Source organism: Heterocephalus glaber, unplaced genomic scaffold (genome assembly GCF_053883595.1).
Source record: "Heterocephalus glaber isolate CG9 unplaced genomic scaffold, H.glaber_assembly_v1.0 deba00001733, whole genome shotgun sequence".
Classification (NCBI taxonomy): Eukaryota; Metazoa; Chordata; class Mammalia; order Rodentia; family Bathyergidae; genus Heterocephalus; species Heterocephalus glaber.
Genome location: NW_028258444.1, coordinates 15,235,236 through 15,255,511, shown reverse-complemented (window position 1 = coordinate 15,255,511; position 20,276 = coordinate 15,235,236). Strand labels below are relative to the sequence as shown.

Below are 20,276 nucleotides of genomic sequence, written 5' to 3'. Positions count from 1 at the left end.
GTGAAAATGCATTTTGGGAAAAAGTATTTTGAGTTTTGCTGAGTTAGTATGATTGGTAAATGTGTATGTTTACAGGAACATTGATTAATGACATAAGAAAGCATATTTTTCTCTACCAGCCAATTAAGGATTTAATCTGTGTTGAATTTAGTGTATCTTGGTTTCCTTTGTCATTGATTTTTAAAAAAGGATTTTGCTTTTGGCAGAGAGATATTGTTGAATAAATAGGAAGTTTCATTTGAGTGATTTTTCATGATTTTATACTTGAATTGTGGAGTTCAATAATGTACTGGTTTTCTCTAAGGAAATCAGAATGTGTAAATATTAGTCTCCATTCTTCCTTACCATGCCAAGAGCATCTTTCAGCACAATCTTAAGTTTTACCATGATGTACATGTTAATGGGTTTGGAATATGTTCTGAGAAGTGAAATTACTAGGTTATAGACCGCACATATTCAACTCTACTAGATAGTGCTGAACTTGATTTTTTTAACCCTTGTTGAAAATACTTGATAACATACATAGTGTTGTAGTCAACACATTTCTTGAATGTACTTTTTTCCTTGCTTTGTATTCCTTTGAATAGGTATATTTTATTGAAGTGAAATTGCTTTTCAAAAGAAAGTATTTATTTGCTGTGTACTACTATCTTAAATTTTGTTAACAGGCTAGGCACAGTGGGATAGAATTGTGGCATTGTTTAAACAAAGTTATTATCTTAGTCATTTTCCTCATCACTGGGACATAATGCCCAACGGCTGCACTTTAATGGAGAAAAGGTTTATTTTGGCTTACAATTTGTAGAGGTTTCAGTTCATAGTGGGCAAGCTCCAGGGCTGGATGGCAGTTCAGAGAAGAGCTGCTTGTGGTGTGGCAGGACAGGATGCAGAGTGTGAAGGGAGGAGTGGGTTGGGGATGGAGGTACATATACCCTTCTAGGCCTTGCCTCCAGTGATCCACCTTCCTCACCAGACCCCACCTGACAAGTCAGCTGTATCGCCCCATAATCCAGTCATCTTCCAAATACATGAGGCTTTGGGGGCCCTTTTAGATCTAAACCATAGCAGTAATTAACCTGGAGACGGGAGAATAAACAGAGCATTCTGGTTTCATTGCCCCTAAAAGGGGATAGCAACCATCAGTTGAACTATTAAGTTGAGTGAGCAGTAACAAGAGGGCAATCCAAAAAAAGAAGAAAAAAGAGGACAATCCACTAATAAATTGTTCATTATAAATTATAAATGAATCAGTGCTGGTTTACAAGGTCACTTAGACTAAGCTTTCAGTTAAATCTTTGACTATGATAAAAATTAAGTATGTGTTTTAAATTGTTTAAGTGCTTTGACAGATAGAGTAAGATTCCCCAGTGAGGTTTTTTTTTTTTTTTCATTGTCATTAGTTAAGATCTTTCATTTTCTGAAACCTCCTTTGTTAAAAAGAAAAGTATGCTGTTTACTTCTGATTCAGGATTAGGAATAAGTATATATACTCAGTTTCCTGTTGGGGCATACTCTATGGTAAAGCTTTCTTATACATTCTTCCCTTTAATTTTATTTAATTCACTATCTTACTGTTTATTTGATATGCAAGGTAGGGATTTTGAACTCTGAGAGTAGTAATTTGTTTCCAGACACCTCAAGCAATAGCCTAAAGATAATATAATTTTTAAAAACTTGACCCATAGGGCGGGGGATTTAGCCTCAGTGGTTCTGCTGCCTGCCTTGCAAGCGCAAGGTCCCGAGTTCAATCCCTGGTACCAAAAAAAAAAAAAAAAAAAAAAAATTGACCCATAGTTTAAAATTTTAATAATGTTCACTTCTAATAGAAGAGTAGATAAAAAGTGAAATTTACAGTGGTTAGGCTCTACATAAGAAAACAGCACGAAATGTATTCAAGGTCATCATTCTAGGTTCCATAGAAGTACACCTGTATCAAAATTTATAGTCAAGGTTCTCTGAAATATTATTTAAAAGGCATAACCCACTCCAAAGGGGGGCTAACTTTACTTTCATCTTAATATTTTAGATATTGAAAAAATTCTTACTGTAGGAAGCCAGTATTTAGAAAAGTGAAGCTACACTGTGGTCTAGTATATTTATTTTGGACACATTTCTGAAAACTTTCATGCTCTTGAAATATCTGTTGCCAAAATCAAAGTTAGTTTCTTTCTCTTCACACTCCAAAATCTTGGTTCTGTGGTTATTTAAACAAAAGCTGTGTAAGGACTTGAAAGTGGTTAAGTAGCAGAACTTTCTGTCTGTCTCTTAAGTATGCCATGGATTCCACTTTACTTAAGGTAAAAGGTAAAAGGATTCCGCATAATGGAACCCCTTATTGGCCTTCACACACCAGAGTGTAATTGCTTGCCTTTAGGGACAGTAGGACGAATTGAAGTTAAGCATATTCACTATGACTGCATTTGGTTTCAAGGACTTCATAGATAGTAAGCCTGTTAGTTTGTAGTACTATAATGATGATAATATGGAAATAGAATATTGAACAATGATGATATAATTGACAGATTGAAAGTTTGATTAATATAACCACTTTCAGAGCTGAGAATCTGAAATTAAAAGGCCATTGAACATATATATGTATATATATGTTTATTTGTTTTTCTTCTTTCACTACTGGAGCTTGAACCCAGGGCCTTCACATTGACCTACATATCCAGCCCTTTAAAAATTTTTTGAGATAGGGTCTTGCTAAGTCACTAAGTTGCCCAGGCTAGGTTTGAACTTGTGATCTTCCTGCCTCAGCCAACCAGAATGCTAGGGTTTATGGGTGTGTGCCCCCACAACTGGCTCTGATGAAATACTTATAGAGCCAGTGTACTAAATTTTTATTAGTCTTCAGGTAGGAATTTATTTTATCATACTATGAGTAAAAGCACAATCTATGTTTAAGAGTTTTTAGCTTACATAAATTTAACCTTTCCAGGTGTGGTGTCTCACACCTGTAATCCCGGCATTCTGGGAGGCTGAGGCAGGAGGATTGCTGTGAGTTCAAGACCAGTGTGGGCTGCATGGTGAGTTCAAGGCCAGCCCAACTTACTCAGCAAGACCATGTTTTTTAAAAACAAAACAAAAAACTCATAAATTGAACCGTGATTATCTGAGTTTGCACTTGTAAAGTAGATATTTGGAAGTGAAGGCTAGAAAAGTCTGCCACATGTATACTAATAGTGACAGCTGATCATAAATTTCTCTACAGATACCTGCCTCATGCACACAAACTAGATAAGATAGGAGTTATTGTTTGGCACAGTTACTAAGAAGGGGTTAAAATTTTGGCCTTTAAAGGGTTAAGGTTTGGGGACTTAGAATCATGGCATGTTTAGAGTATTTAAGAGTTCTTACTGTATTTTCTCTGAGGTTTGAGAGATTGAACGCAGAGCCTTACAACACACATGTGCTCAACTACTGATACACCTTTAGCCCCACTTATGTATAAAAAAGACATGCAGTGTATGTCATTAGGATATTTTTGGTATCTACTGAGGTTCTTTTATCTTTTAAGGAATATAAAATATTTTCCTTTAAAGTATTTTTTAAACATATGATTAGCTGTCCCACTTTAGATAAATTATCTTCCCTCAGCATGTTTATCTTAGTATTCCCTTTTGTATCAAATGCCGACAGCTTCAGTGGGAGAAAGTAAGGTTAATGAAATAAAAATCGGACAGTTGACAAAGGCATGATTTTAAAGAGTCATAACAAGGTGACGTATAGTTCTTGAATTCAGACAACAGTGTTGAATACAGACATGTGAGGAGTATATACGCATGTATGTATATATATACATATACATATACGTATGTATATGTGTATATATATATATATATATTTTTTTTTTACATTCATCATTGGGATCTTGTACCTTTACATGATGTATCTTGGCTCTTTTTTTTTTTTTTTTTGGTACCGGGGATCGAACTGTGGTCCTTGTGCTTGCGAGGCAGGCGGCAGAACCACTGAGCTAAATTCCCGGCCTCTTGGTTCTTGTTTTTTCCCCATTCCCCTGCCCTCCCTTCACTATTTACAAAGAATTTGTTTCCATTTTTTTCCTTTTCTCATATTTTTCCTTTTCCCTTCTTTCTTTTCCCCTACCCCTCCCTCCCACTTCCCCTACTCCTTTAGACCTTTCTTCCTATTTCACAATATCAATTATACATTTTGATCCTTATTTACACTTTTAGTTTTTCACACCAGAGAAACTATCCGGTATTTACACGTGTGTCCTATTTATTTCACTTAAGAGTATGGCCTCAATGTACATCCACTTAGCTATCAATGTCTCTAGTTTCTCATTCTTTATGGCTGAGTAGGACTCCATTTTATAAAAAAAAATCCACATCTTCTTTATCCAGTTTCCAGTTGATGGGCATTTGGGCTGTTTCCAAGTTTTAGCTATTACAAACTGTGCAGCTATAAACATGGGTGCACATTTATCACCGTGGTATGATTCTTTTAATTCTTTAGGGAAGATAACCCAGCAGAGGAATAGCTGGGTCAAATGGGACCTCTAATCCTAGTTTTTGAGGTATCTCCATATTGATTTCCACAGTGATTGCACCAGTCTGTACTCCCACCAGCAATGGAGAAGGGTTCCTTTCTCCCCACAACCCCGCTAGCATTTGTTATTGTTTGATTTCTTGATAGCAGCCATTCTTTCTGAGATGAGGTGGAATCTCAGCATTGTTTTCATCTGCATCTCACTAATGACCAGTGAGGGAGTGGAGTATATTTTTAAATTAATACATAGTAAAATCAAGATATGAGTAATTGACTTGTTTTGATTACTGATGTTTTCTGTAGATTGTGTTCCTTTATTCAACAAGTGGAATTTTGCATATTATTCTAGTAATTAGATTATTTTTCAGTAGTATAATGGTTCAGCAAAGCTTTATTGTCTGGGTTTTTTTCCAACTAGTTTTTCCTCAAATTTTAGTTTTCTTTTTTTTTTTTTTTTTTTGGTACTGGGCATTAAACTCAGGACCTAGTGCTTGTGAAGCAAGAGGCGGAACCACTGAGCTAAATCCCTGGCCCCCTCAAATTTTAGTTTTTAAAAAAATTTTCTGAACTAACCCAAACTCTTTTATGTAGTTCTCTGGGAACAGTAATTTAAGTGTATTTTTGGAGTACCACAAACATTAGTCCTTTATAAAATATTAGATACATTATTTCATTTAATTACATTAGCCTTGTTCAGTGGGTAGTTTAGGAAGATTGCTATTTTTGACTCCTACACCTTTATTTGTGGCTAATTTTTTAGGTCCACTACTATTTTTACCCTGTGAATTAATCCTTTTGAAATCCTTTGATAGAGCAGAGTATTTTTACACTGTGGACAGCCTACCTAAAGAATATATGTGAAGGGTTTAATTTAGTATTCTAGTCACCAGTTGAGTAAATTTCCTGTGTTGCCTAATTTTAAATGTCAGTATATGTAAAATGGTTTATAAGGGTAGTTTATTGCCTTTTTTGGATTTTTTTTTAACAAGAAAAAGTCTTAACTATTAAATGTCAAAAGAAATTAAGATTAGATATAATACTACTCACCTGTTACAATGTATTTTATAGAACATGAAAGCATTCCATTTGAATCTAGAGAGAACTGTTCTTAGTGTTAATTTGATCACTGACAGCCATTAGGAAAGCTGATATAAAAAGAACCATAGTTTTACTAATGTGATTGACATGGGCTGTCTTAAAAGAATGTTTAAATGTGATAGGGACCATGTAGGCTGACTACAGGTGAGCACTTACTTTTGAGGTCCAGGTTGGGTGTCTTGGAATCATGACAATAACGATAGGTCCTGGGAAACAGCTTTTAAAAAAGCATCAACCTCTAATGGTATACCTTCTAAATCATCTTTGAGTTTGAATTGCAGTTTTGTAAATACGATTTACTTGTTAGTAGGCAAGAAAGGTGTTCTAGAGATTCCCACAATAGGAAAACCTACCTATAAGCGTAGGTACTGAGTTTCAGTCTTTAAGCACTTATTCTTTAACACTTGCTTCTCTCTCTCTAGGAGGGGCTATCTGTAGGCAGCCTATGATTGAGGATAGAGCAGCAGCAGGAAGGAAGGAAGAAATATTAGGAATCAAGAATCCTGAATTCCCAAATAAGGAAGGTTTCCTGTTCTTACATTTAAATATGAGTTTGTCTGAGCTGTGAATTTACAACGCTTCAGAATTCTAGGGTATGTTTTACTGAAATCATTAGGAAGATTATTTTTATTCTATTAACATTGCCTCCTTAACTGATATAACTGGTACAGAGCATTCATAGTAAAATATGTGCTCTGGTTTTTAGTACACATTACACTGTAGTAAAACAGTGAATAAATTCTAACTAATTTTGTAGTTGTATCATAAAGTTGAATGGTGATTTTTTAGATTTTGATTAGGAAACTAGAAATTTTAGAAATTCTTAGAAGTCATATTTAAGTGGATGATAATGGAGGGTATTTTGTTGTATATAAGGAATAAAAATGAATAACTGAATTTTTATGTATAAGGAAACAATTTATAATTGCTTTAAAACTAAAATTATTTTTAAAAACAATAAGTATATCAAATTTTTTCTATATTAGTTTTAAATATGAACTTTTATTTTATTTCATTTCATTTCATTTATTTATTTTTTGGTACCGGGGATGGAACTCAGGACCTTGCCCTTGCGAGGCAGGTGATGACACCACTGAGCTAAATCCCTGGACCTTTTTAAAGCCTTCACTGTTTAGAAATTTAACGAGTTACTTTAGAGAAACAAACTTAACCTTGAAAACTAAATTTAAAGTATCTTTGGAGTTTTCTGGATAGATCTATGCTGCATGTAATGATGAAGTTCCCTTGGGAATTCCTTAAGATTAGTTCAGTCTAAACCATTTTTTAAAAATCTTTGAAAAAAGTTTTATGCCTTGTGGTTATCACATAATGTATAATTTGATGCTTTGGTAGCTATTTATATACTTTGGTTTGTGTTAAAGTTGCCTTCAAATTTGTAGATAAGAAAAAAACTAAAAATTACTTAATTTTTATGTTTTGATTTCTATTGAATGATTTTGTTTTAATCTTATGAAGACAACTGAAGATCACTGCATTTCCTTTCTTTTTCCTCTCTGAAATGCTTTATGACACATTTTCTAAAATTAGAAATGTACAACATTGTTTTGTAGTCATACCAAAGGGTTTTTTTTAGTTTAAAATTGGTGGCCTGTTTTCTGACTTACGTTTTCCTTACCTGGGGAAGATAACTCAGTTTTCAGAATTTTTTCTATTGTATGAGTCTGAGCCAGAATGAATTATTTTCTAATGTTAACTAAATTATCTTTGGGAAATTGAAGTATGTGCAGATTATGATAATATATAGTTGTAGTTTTCTGACTACTATTTTCTATTTTTTGTTTGTTTTTGTTATAGTAGTGAAGCCATTTCTTCAAGTGAAACTTTAGACAGATCCAAAGCAGTTAAGCCTAAAGAGAAAGAATGGAAATCCTATCCAGGACCCAAATATTTGAAACGATCAAAAGGGAATGGCTCAGGTTAAAATTATGTCGCACCATGAATTGTAAAGGAAAAGAATGCCACTTAGCTGATGTCATCAGAGGAAATTTAATAAAAATGAGAATGTATAATTTTAGTCATTGAATGATTGAATTGACAGCAAATTTATTGAACACAGAGGCTTTCTTTGGGTCTTTATGTTCTGAGTTGAAATAGAATAATATAATAATTTCCACATATATTGTGAAGTTTGAAAATTCTAATAAAAATCATTAAAAAGTCATGTCTCTCACTTGTATATATACATCATACTTTTTATTAACCAAGTTTTTTGTTAGTGTAATTAAGATGGTTGATGTTTACAAGACCTTGTATATCGGTATTTGCCACACGTTATTCTAGGCATTGTTTAGTTAATTCCTGTAAAAACTGTATGGATAAGTTCAGTTCCCATTTTCACAAATTAGATAATTTAGGCATAGAGAGGCTGCTCAACTTTGCTCAAGTTTAAACAAAAGACAAAATATGAAAGTAGATAATAAAAGAGACTATGCATCTTAGTTTTTAAGCAAACTTTGAAGGGAACAAATTTTCATTTATTCTTCAATCATTTTATGAATGTTCATGCAAATTTACCTTTAAAATAGAAATAAATATTCTTAAACTTTGGTAAAAATGAAAGCACTTGAATAATTTTACTTTTAAATATTCTTTTATATTATAAATGTGGTAATGTAACCTCTAACCTAAGAAGTTTCATATAGCATATGCTAGGCCATAAACAGTAATCACATACAGTTAGAATGTTGAGTTCTTTGAAGTAGCATTACTGTTTGTAATGTGTTATTAAAAGACATGGATTGCTTTGTTATTTGTATCAAAGCTTCTTAGGGTTTCTGCAGGGAAAGTAATAGCTTACCAAATTCTTAGTATTTGCAAGTAGCTGAGCTATGGCAGTGTGAACTAGTTTATTAAGTAAGGCCACATTTCCTGTTTTCCTATCAGGTATGTTTACTTAATAGGAAAAGAAATATATGCTCAATCTTACTCATAAAAGAAGATATAAAATAAATCTACTGTGGCATACTATGTTAAGAATTATAGGGCCGGGGATTTAGCTCAGTGGTTTTCTGCCTCCTGTGCAAGCACAAGGACCCGAGCTTGATCCCCAGTACCAAAAAAAAAAAAAAAGTGACTAAACCAATCTAAGGTATAATTCAGAAAAAAAGTGAAATTAAGACCAGCATATTAATTATAATATTACAGAGATATATATACATCTGATATCTGCAAAAGGATATGCTGGAGAGAATATATGAGGAATGTTCTGTAGAGGTTATCTATAGGGTGGCCAAGTGGAGGTAGAGGAATGCTTCATTTTTCTGTATCTTTTAAATATTTTTATTGCAGACCCAGCTGCCTATTCAAAGTAATTAATTTTGGGGGAAAATGTTAAGTCATAGACTTAAAATCTATAAAGGGCCTATCCAAGCCATTCCTTTTTCAGCTGATTTAGAGCTGCCCAAGCTTTAGCTTTACAGTCTGTTTTACATCACAGAGCAGTGGATTTCAGCCGCGCTTTCGTTATACCAGTAGTTCTCAGTGACGCAGCAGGACTTAATGGGATATTAAAATCAGAGATACTAGCTCTTTTGTTCATCATTGTGTTCCAATTATCTGACATACAGTAGGTACTGAGTAAATATTTGAGTGAGGAAACATTTAAGATATTTATCCTGTGGGATGAAACAGGCCAAGAGTATTTCCTCTCCTTTATATTTGAAAGAAAAAAGTATTTTTCTGTTTCATTGGAAAACTTATAACTGTATTTGTTATACTTTAATGTGTTATGTCCTAAGAAAACATTTGTAAAGATATAATTTGTTAATCATTTTTCAGACACTTGCTTCATGTCCTATTGACCGAAAACCTTTTCAGGCAGTGTTTAAATTCAGTGCGTTGGATGGTTGTATTAAGGTGAGTCTATTCTTACTTTGCAACATGAAATATGTAAAGTTAATCGAGGGTGTTTTACTTTGATAGGTTTCCAGTTTGTATATATTTGAAAATTGTTCATCTTTAGGCTTAGTGTCATTTCTCTTCAATATGACAAGCTCAGATCTTTCAGCAAAGGTGTGGAAATCCTATTTGTGTCCTAAAGAGGGCATGTCTATAGTGGTTACCTTGTGATGCTCCATGTTTTTAAAATGTGATAGATTTCCGATGCTCTAGAAGTTCCCACTTAATTACAGAATACTTAAATTTTTAGTGTACTTCCCGTATTTCAGAAACATTTATTAGTTGAATAGCATTTTGAATGCATTTCTGTTGAAACAGTGTTTAGAGTGTTAGATTTAAAGACTGACTCTCACAAATATTTTAAGTCTAAAATACCTGAAAACTACTGGCATGGTGGTGCATGTCTGTAATCCCAGCACTTGGGGAGGCTGAGACAGGAAGATTGCTGTGACTTCGAGGCCAGCCTGTACTGCATAGTGAGACCTTGTCTCAATTAAATTTTTTATTAAAACCCTGAAAACTATATTTTCATGAAAAACATAATTTTGAGACTAGCTAATAAAAATTAAATATAAAATATCTTGGTCTTAAATACAGGTTACCTCATTGATATTACTTGTGAACCGTGATTATGATTTTTTATTGATGTTGATTTTTCACTTATAAAAAAATCAGAACATATTCCTGGGTTAATTAGTAAAAGACCAAACAGATAGTAAAGTAGGACATAAGAGAAATAAAAATTCAGTGTATGAGAATAAATGATAAATAACTAAAAATGAGCATACTTATATGCATACGTGATGCTATTAATAGGAAATGAATACACTACTGTTTGTCTATAACAGCTTGGTCACTGGAGGAAAGGGTACTTAAGCATTAGTCATTCTCCTTGTAGATATTTATTATTTGGCTTGCTGTTTTTATCAGATGAGCCTGGTAAGGTACAAACAAGACTGCATTTCAGATAAAATGATTATGTGAAAAAGGACCTGGCTTGTTGTGTGTTTCTTCACCATTGAGGCAAATTAGTGTGTATTGGAGCAAAAGATACAACATTAGGTATGATAAAGTGGCTTCTGTGGAAGACATATTGACTATTTTTTCAGTCTGTCTTTATAAAATTATATTGCTAGATTAATTGGCATGATCTAAGTTTCCAGAGATACTTTGTTCTGTTACTTGGAATAAAAATTTACATTTATTTAATAGGGCTTGAATATTACTTAAAAGTTTGGTACAGCACTAATCCAATTATTTGTAAGTTAAAAGGTATCTACTTTTAAACATTTGTCATATGAGATCTACATTCTTTTAATATCTTTCTGTGACCCTGCTTTTGAATCTTCACTTATCTTTTTCTTTTTACAGCTACACTTCTTGAATGAGGCCTCTCAATTCACTTCTCAGCTTTCATTGAGCATTTACTTCCATCTTGTTTTATTGAAATGGTCCTACTAAGTCCTGAGTAATCTTCTGACTTCCAGATCCCATTGTTTTTTTCCTGTCTTATGTTGCTTACTACCTTCTTTTTCCTTGGGACATCCTTTTGTGCGAATGTATGTATTTTCACTTTACCTGTATGACTTCCACAGTCTTTTTTGCCAGGTCCCTCCCTTTTTCCTTTTTCAATCACAGGATCTTCATTTCAATTACTTGGGTTTACTTTCTCAGTCTTCTCAACTACTTTAATAAACTTTAAGTACTATCAATGTTGGGATTACTTCTCAAATTCTATCACTAGTCCATACCTCTTTCCTGAGAATCAGACCTATATTTTCAACCACTTTGTTAAAGATCTCCATCTAATAAACCTTTTAAGGAATCTTAAGCATTAGCAAATCCAAAACTCATCTATTCCCCCCCTTTTTCCAAGCCCTGTCATAACTGTTGATGTAGTCACTCGTTTTTCCTCCCTCATCTTTTCTTATTTTTTTCCTACTTAATGTGTTCTTAAATGCGTTCCTTTATTCCTCTGCTATTGCCTCTGTAGGCCCTCACTTTGTCTACATTAGTGCTGTCCAATAGAAGTGGACTAGAAGCCACTATATAAACATTTTAGTACACACATTAAAAGGTAACAGTTGAAATAAATTTTAATGATATATTTTATTTAATGTATATCATATAATATGTAAGAATTATTACTAAGAGATTGAATGTTCTTTTTTAAGTTGTAGTTGGAGTAAGCACGTGTCCATTCAGAGAAGCCACATGACATGCATTCAGCAGCCACCTCTGACTAGTGACTATCATATTAGTCAGTGTAGATCTAGATATCATATAAGAGTTTTCTCTCTGGCTTTCTGATTTTTATAGCCTCTACGTAACTGATTCATTCTCTACATCACTTCTAACATTAATCTTCCTGAAAAAAACAAAGTTGATCATTTCATTCACTTGCTTTAAAAACTCTACTTACTCTCTGATGCCTGTGGAATTTTCTTTTTCAAAGACCATTACAGCCTGGCCCTAACACATTTCATCATCTTCACATTGTGCTTTTCTTCCCCATCTAGATTGGCTTGTTCCTAAAACTCTGGGCTATTTTCTGCATTTAGAATGGTTTTTTTCCTTTGGCAGTTCCCACTCATTTTTAAAAACCAAGTCATAAATCATTTTCTCAGACCTTTCTGACATCCTCCGAGTTAATTTCTCAGTCCTTTATGTAGACACATCTGCTCATTTCTGCTTTGAGCACTCCTTCCTTCTCTCTCTCTCTCTCTCTCTCTCTCTCTCTCTCTCTGTGGGATTGAACACTAGGCCTCCTGCGCTTCCACTGAATTATACACATAACCCCTTGCTTAATCTATTTATATGCCACACTTCTTAACTATTTTGTTTCCCCAGAGTTTAGCATACTTACTGAGTTTGTAAGGGACAATTAAAAGGTTATTGTTTGTGATGTTGGGTTATCATTCTAAGTAGATGATTTTGTTTTTCTCATAGGTTCAAGTAAAAAGACAGTTGAGAGACACAAAAGAAAAGAAAAATGAAATCTCTCTTAAGAAACAGCTATCCTGTCATGAAAGATCTGAAGGCTTCCTAAGGTTAGTGATTAACTTTTAGAAGTGGTGTCCACATAAGTAAAACTAGAAATAAACCAGTACACAAAAAAATGTGAGCTTAAAATGCATTTACTTCTTTGAAAGCACACACCTAATATTTTAATGAAGGATCAGCTAGCGCCTTAGAATATAATTTCAGTTTTATATTTGATAGTTAGCTTTTTTTTCCTTTAGTTTTCCTCCCCTGATCTACTGTTGACCAGAACTTTTATGAAAAAAAAAACAACAAATGTTAAATAAGTGTACATTTTTGTTAAAATTTCTGATTGCTTACTCTTATTTTGTACCTGTCGTAAGCCAATTACAAACAGTTAATGGATAAGCACTGATGTCCAGATCACACTTTGAGTGGCACTCATCTGGACAAAAAAATAGCAAGTAACTAATGAAATGACACTAAGGCATTTAAGGTTGAAACTGCTTTCACATTTGATTCCTTACATTTTAGCAGACACTTACTACACGTGTTTATGTTTTAAAATTTTAAAACATATTTGGATTTGTTTCTTTAATTGCTTTGTAAATAAATCATTGCTCTATTTTACCATTCATGCCTGGAGTTTAATACATATGTAACATTTTCTGAACTAAATTGAATATGAGTAGTAATAATATTAATACATAATATAAGCTTATCTTTCTGCCTGCCTTCCTTCCCTCCTTCTTTCCTTCCTTTGGGGAATGAACTCAGGGCCTCATATATGCTAGGCTAGAGCTCTACCAGTGAGCTATGTCCCCAGCCCTAATTTAAGCTTATATTAATCTGAAATGTATATATATTTTTTTCTGATTTAAGCTTATATTAATCTGAAATGTATATATTTATTTTTTTCCTGAAATGTATTTAGAACTGTCCAGAAGTTAGTTAGTTTATTTATTTATTTATTTATTTATTTTATTTTGGTACCAGGGATTGAACTCAGGTCCTTGTGCTTGCACAGAAGGCATGTGAAACCAGTGAGCTAAATCCCCAGCAAGAAGTTATATTTTTTAGTCAGTATATTGTCACATTAATAATTAGATCTAGAATTCATTAATGCATATCATTAGAATTTTTTTTTATGTTTATTTGTTTTTTGAGACAGGGTCTTGCTATGTAGTTCAGGCTGGCCTTAAACTCACTGTGTAGTCCAGGCTGGCCTTAAACTTGTGGCAATCCTTCCTACCTCAGCCTCCCAAGTGCTGGGATTACAGATGTATACCACCACACCAGGCTAAGAATTTTAATTTCTTAAGGCAATATTTTTATTCACAGTATCTTCTTTTTGGAGTTTTTTGTTGTTTTTAGCATTCCTGTCATTCAGTCTTCTGCATATGCCCGTTATCTCCAGCACACATACAAGGTCCATTTAGATTTACCTCTCCTTTTTACAGCAGTAAAATCCTGATAACTCTCTCTGATACCTTTACCAATTCCAAGTAAGGGAAAGCAGTGGTACTTTGGTCTTTAGTAAACCTCCATTTTAAATCATTGGAGCAGAGTATGTCAGAGAGTGCAGACTGGCAATTAGTTATGCTTTCTTTGCTAGAATTTTCTAATAGTCCTTTTTAAAAAAATTAATGTCTGCTTACATCTATTCTGCATGGCTCAGTATCCACTTATGATTAGCCAACAAGACTATTGTTTAAATACTGAGATGATACTACTCATTATATATAAAAATGTAGCTTGGCATTCTGATACTTATGGGAGTCTGCTATAATACTATTTAAAATATTTACCAAACTAGGGATAATTAATAAAATTAATGCACAATAGATTTCATTTTGATGGGCAGTGAATTGAAAATAAATGAGCAAAATGATGTTTTTTCTCTTAAATCTTTCAAATCTTTATTGGTAATTGCAGAAAAAAGGCCATAAGAGAAGATCTGTTAAGTGCAAGATTTTATGACTTGACACTGATACATAGTAAGTGATTTTTTTTGTTTGTATTCTTTGTTGCTGTTATTGTTTACTGCTTGTGCCAAAGTTCTCGAGTAATACTTTGGTATGGAAAACAGTTGAGCAAAGAACTGTACATTGTGTTACATCCTATATAAGCTTTGCTTTTGAGGAGTCATTTATGTTGTTTACTCTTTTTTCCTCTTTGTTCAGCTTGGAGGGAGGGTTGGAAAGTAAGGGGTGCGTGCGTGCATGTGTGTATGTGTAGAAAAGAGCATTTCTCAGCGATTTGGTATTTAGCAACCTGCATGGTAGTCTTAACATCACTGTTTAGCACTGATGTCCTTATTGGAGATAGTAAAATACTTTGTTGGATTAATACTTGTAAACAGTAGCAAGGATAGTCAGGAGCAAATTCACAGTTCCTGGAGGCAGCTGTGGCTTGGCTTTAGCAACACTTTCTTCAGGTTATTTTAGTTGTAATCAATCTATATTGATACGTGTTTATTCATGCTTGGCTTCTAAATAAAATTGTTGATTTAATCCAGTTGTCATTTATTTCATTACTCTTGAATTCAGGCAAGAAGGTCATGGTGATCAGAAATAATACTGGATAGGAGGATTGAGATCCTAGTTCTGACCTAAACAACTAACATTTCTGTATATTATACCATAAGGGATAACTCAAAACAAGCAAACACCATTCAGAGTTTTTGTTTTTCATTCAGATATAATGCACTGGAGCCATTTTAGGAGAATTAACAAAGCAAAGATACTCCAAAATGATGAGATATAGTAACCTGGCAGAAAATCTCTGAAGCTGTCAGAAAGAATAAGCTAACTATGTTCTGAGGTTATGGTGCAGTTTGTCTTCAAGACTCATTTAACTCCTATGTGAGCATTACTGAGGAATCCATTTTCTCACATTTTAACATCTCTGAATGAAACTGTCTTATTTGTCCTGTATAAACACTTGTTAATACACTGTTTAAAGACTAAACCGATCAAACATATTGAATTAGTTATGTTGGATTACCAGTGGTAGGTAGCTTCACAAAAGGAGAGACAACCAGGCATAAGTAAATAAAATTATAGTGGAGTAGTGTACCCCTAACCCCAATCAAAGACTTTACTAATTTATAGGATATACAGGGACAGAGATGAATAAGTAACAACAAGGGATGCATTTAACAAAATACAGACCACAAAACAAATTACCTGACTTCTTCAGCAAATTCTGAATTTAAAAAGTGGAAGAGAGGAGCCTATAGATTTAAAGGAACAGTGAACCAATCATGTATGGATCTTATTTGGATCCTTGTTCTAATGTATTATAAAAAGAATTTTAAAAATACAACTCTGTGAGATTTTGGAAAATTGAATAGACTTTCATATTAAGGAATTACTATTTAGGAGTTGTCTTTTGCTTTTGCATTGTGATAATAGTATGAAGAATACTTTTTCCCAAAAGATCACTTTTTAAAAATAGTTAAATATTGAAATATTTATTCACAAAATATTATATCCCGGATTTGTTTGAAAATGAAACTGAGGAGGTAGTAGATAAAATTGGCCATTAATTGGGCCAGGGATTTAGCTCAGTGGCACTGTGCCTGCCTCACAAGCACAAGGTCCTGAGTTCAATCCCCAGTACCAAAAAAAAAAAAAAATGGCCACGAATTAACAATTCTAGAGGTTTAGACTTGGTTATATGGATTTTCACCATGATAGCCTCTTTACTTTTGTATTTGAAATTTTCTGTAATTTGAGAAAGCACTGAGACAGGGGAAATAGTGCCAGAGCTAGAGTGCTTGCCTAGCTTGTATGAGGCCCTAGGTTTGATCCCAGCATCAGAAAACAGTGATGAAAGCAAAAGTACTATGAGACCATAACTGTCCACACAAGTAGTATATAATTCTAGTTCCTGTAGTTTATTTCAGTGAAATACAGTATATTATCTGTTTGTGCCTTTTTCTAGTAAGATTTTGTTTCTTCAGAGAAGTGATTGTTTTCATAGTATAGCATTTTCCTAGGGTATCATACACTGTAGAAATGTCCCTTGACCACAGCTACGTGATAATAAGGCAAGTAGATAATCCAAAGATGAAACACACAGAAAACTGACTCAGAAAGATAAAGTGATAAAAACGTATAAGAATGATGCCACCAATTTCAGAAATACAGTTTTCTCTTGTACAGAAAGGGGACTGAAAGACAATGGGAGGAGATGGGGTAGGGGGCTTTAGCTGCGTCTGGAATGTAAGTGATGAAAAGCAAAACATTAACATTAGTAAATCTTTGTAGTTGTCATTTTTATGCTTTATGGAATGTAAAAGTTGATTATAAATACAAACTTTAAAACTTTTAAAAGGCTAAATATCTTGTCCAAAATCATTTTGCTAATACTTGGAGCAGCCAAAATTTGATCTGCTCTTCTGACTCCACAGCCAGTGCCTATTTCCACTAAAGCATGTATCATTAACATCCTCCACTTCGTGATTGTCTGCAACCTTGAATAAATTATTGCCTTACTACTCCAATGGCTCTTTTTTGCATCCACTTTGAAACTAAAAAAATAGTAATTTAATACGAAGCCAGCTGTCATTTTAATAGGATAATATCTGTTCCATACTCAATATAGTATATCAATCACCAGTGATTTTTTTCTTACCTTTCAGAAATGTGGTATCAGTCTTTGTTTTTTCCAGACTGATATCATAAATCATAGCTCTAAGACTTGTAAGAGTTTTAACCTTTAATTTTTCACATTCCTTGTGAGATTTCTTAGTATTTAACAAAATGCCTCATTAGAGGACTGGAAGATAATACATTTTACTAGGAATTATCCTAAAGTTTAGGGATAATAATGAACCTATCATACATCAGAAAAGCAAATCTTTAAATGTTGACCATTTCATGACTGCACAAGGTAAAGGTGGAGTTAGTGGGAGATTGTACAAATTGAGTACATTTTTATATACCCAGCTACACCAAACAGAAAGCACAATATATCTGATGGATAATTTAACTTTCTTTTAATCAAAGAACTTGAGAAAATGTCCATCTCTTTACCGAGGGTTGCTTAGCTAGATTTTAGAACTCTGCCTTGCTTCTTTAATTTTTTTTTTTTGTACCAGGGATCGAACTCAGGACATTGCGCTTGCAAGGCAGGCAGCAGCACCACTGAGCTAAATCCCCGGCCTGCTTCTTTAATTTCTTAAAGATTTTTGAAGCGAGAAAAACTGTTCTTTAGATATGTGTGACTTTCTACCAGAAGTTGTCTCTCTATTAGGTACTGTTCAAACTAATGAAGAGAGTTTCTGAACTTGTGAAATTCTTATATCTGGACTAGAAATTATTAGTATAGACCATAAATTTAGTATAACATTAGGGGAACCTCCAGCAGGCCTAAAGGATGATTTTATTGGAAGTCATGCCACTTGGATTTGATGCTAGTTTTTTCCATTAAAACAACCATGGCTCTAGAAACTAAATTACTTGTTAATTTAGTGTCATCATATAATGAAGACACTGTTGCCTTACTAGAGATATTATGAAAGAGAGCAACCCGTTGGTGAATTTGTTCCTTTTTTTTCTTTTCTTTTTCGTGGTACCAGCAATCAAACTCAGGGTCTTGTGCTTGCCAGGCAGGCACTGCGCTACTGAGCTACATCCCCAGCCTAATATTTATTGTTCCCTTGATGTATGTACTGTACATTCTTCTATATAGTTTTTGTTTTTTGTTTTTGAGACAGGATCTCACTATGTAGTTCAGGGTGTCCTTGAACTCACTTTATAGCCCAAGCTGGCCTTGGACTTGCAGCAAGTCTCCTGCCTCAGCCTTCCCAGTGCTGGGATTATAGTCACGTTCCACCACACCCAGCGAATTTGTTAGGTGTCACTTTCATTTTTTCATCATAACTAAATAACTGACTTATACTTTCTGTTTTTAACTCCTTTATGTATAGGTTGAGAGGCTCTTACCTGAAATGCATCAGACCAGAGAAGAGTTCAGATTTTAAGTTTTTGGGAATTTTTGCACTGACTCTACTGGGATGTGTCCTCTAATCTAAAAATATGAAATCTGAAATGCTCCAAAAATCTGAAACTTTTTGAGTTTCATGTCATTGCCCACTTTGGATTAGGGATGTCAACTTGTACTTTCTCTTGAAATGAACATTAAATTTGGTTTGGGTTAATAATAATTTATGTAGCTTTTAAAAAGAAATTCCCTTTCAGGCATTTCTTGATGGTATACTTAAATAGGTTAGGTCTATTTAAGTATGTCTTTATTGACTTTGGAATCAGTCAAACTACAATGCCTGCCAAGTGCTGGGTGTTAAGCTCAAAGCCTGTATTGAACTGGTTTGTCTCATACAGAATGATGCTTTCTTGAAGCATCTTTTAAGGGTTAGTGTTTCCTGAAATGTGTGTTTGGGATGTAATGAATTAAGTAAGACAAGCTTCCAGTTAATCCTGGCAGGTTGAATACCTGTGTAATTCTCTGATCCTTCCTAGTATTCAACTAAAATGACAAAAATGGGATGAAAAGGAAAATTCTAAGCCACAAAGACAAGAGAACTAGAGAGGGGAGAATACAGTGTGAGGACAGTACATTCTTATGTCCTAAGAATAGAAATGTGAAGTGATTTTGTTAGGGCAATACAAACTGTGTTAGCAGAAACATAGACCTCTCATGGGGAGAATGGAGTTAAGAATCAAGTCAGTTCACATGCAGAGGAACAGTGGTGGTAAACCTGTGGCATGTGTGCCACAATGGGCTGTTTGTATCATTGAAAGCTCTGAAAGGTTTGCCACCACTGCACTAGAACCTTATAAAGTCTCAGGTTTGGAGGCCTCCATTATTTCTGAAGGCAGATAGAAGGTGGTGCTAAAAAACAAATTGGCTAACAATCTTTAGAGGAGCATGTTTGGTCAGAGGAAGGAGACTACTCTGGCGAAGACTGCAGGATCATTCTGCAGAGTTAGGATTGAATCCAGTTAAAGTCTTAATACAAATGAGGATATTGTAAACAACAGAGGCAAGAGAAGAAAATTAAATTTTATGGTGAGGCTCTAGTCTTCTGCCTAGGATCATTTTCCAAAGTACTGACAGTTTTATTTCTTATATTCCCTAAAATAGGAAGTAGGAGGCATCTTCTGGAATACTGATTTGCCACAACAACTTAGTGAGTTGATTGACGTTTGGGAGTCAACCAGTGAAATAATCAGATTTGTGCTTCATGATCCTACAAATGAAACTTATTACTTGAAAGGCTCTGACTCTCTCTAGCCCATCTGTACCATTTTCAATCAGTATTTTAGTGTCCCACAAGCATTTGAGGATTTCCAGATGTTTGAGGGTTGTCAGTATAACAGAGACCAAAATGGAGACGAAAGCTGGAGATAGACCCCAATGGTGCAAAATAGGGAACAACCTAAAAAATGTAATAGCCTTAGATGTGAAGGGATATTTCATCAGTGATATGAGCAATAGTTTTTAAAAAAGCTTTTAGAAATTAAAAATATAATGAAAATTTAAAATTAAACAAGTAGAAGATAAGCTTGAGGTCTCAGAAAGTAGGACTAAAAGAGTATTTGTCAAGAGGTTAAATATTAATTTAAGTTGTGGTCAAAATATGTGGTGAATGTTTAAATTTTAAAACATTTATTACAGCCAAAGACACATTGCCACTTATCTCTCTCAAAATACTCCCCCCCCCCCACTTTTTATTTTAAAAATAAAATACTGAGTCAGGAAAAGTTTTTAGGGGATTAAGTACAGTTAAAATA

At 34.0% G+C, this 20,276-nt stretch overlaps 1 protein-coding gene across 6 annotated transcripts in view; it reads left to right on the top strand.

Annotated features, from left to right (window-relative positions):
• Scaf11 (SR-related CTD associated factor 11) overlaps nt 1-20,276 on the top strand; it is an 82,127-nt gene that overhangs the window by 43,029 nt on the left and 18,822 nt on the right. For 4 of the 6 annotated variants that reach the window (XM_087200066.1, XM_087200067.1, XM_087200065.1 and 1 more), the window contains exons 4-6: nt 9,412-9,489; nt 12,481-12,581; nt 14,449-14,510. In XM_087200066.1, the coding sequence (XP_087056192.1) occupies nt 9,412-9,489; nt 12,481-12,581; nt 14,449-14,510 (241 nt within the window). Of the gene's footprint in view, nt 1-6,080; nt 6,207-9,411; nt 9,490-12,480; nt 12,582-14,448; nt 14,511-20,276 lie in introns of those variants that run through there. The other 2 variants (XM_087200069.1, XM_087200068.1) reach the window with 2 other exon arrangements.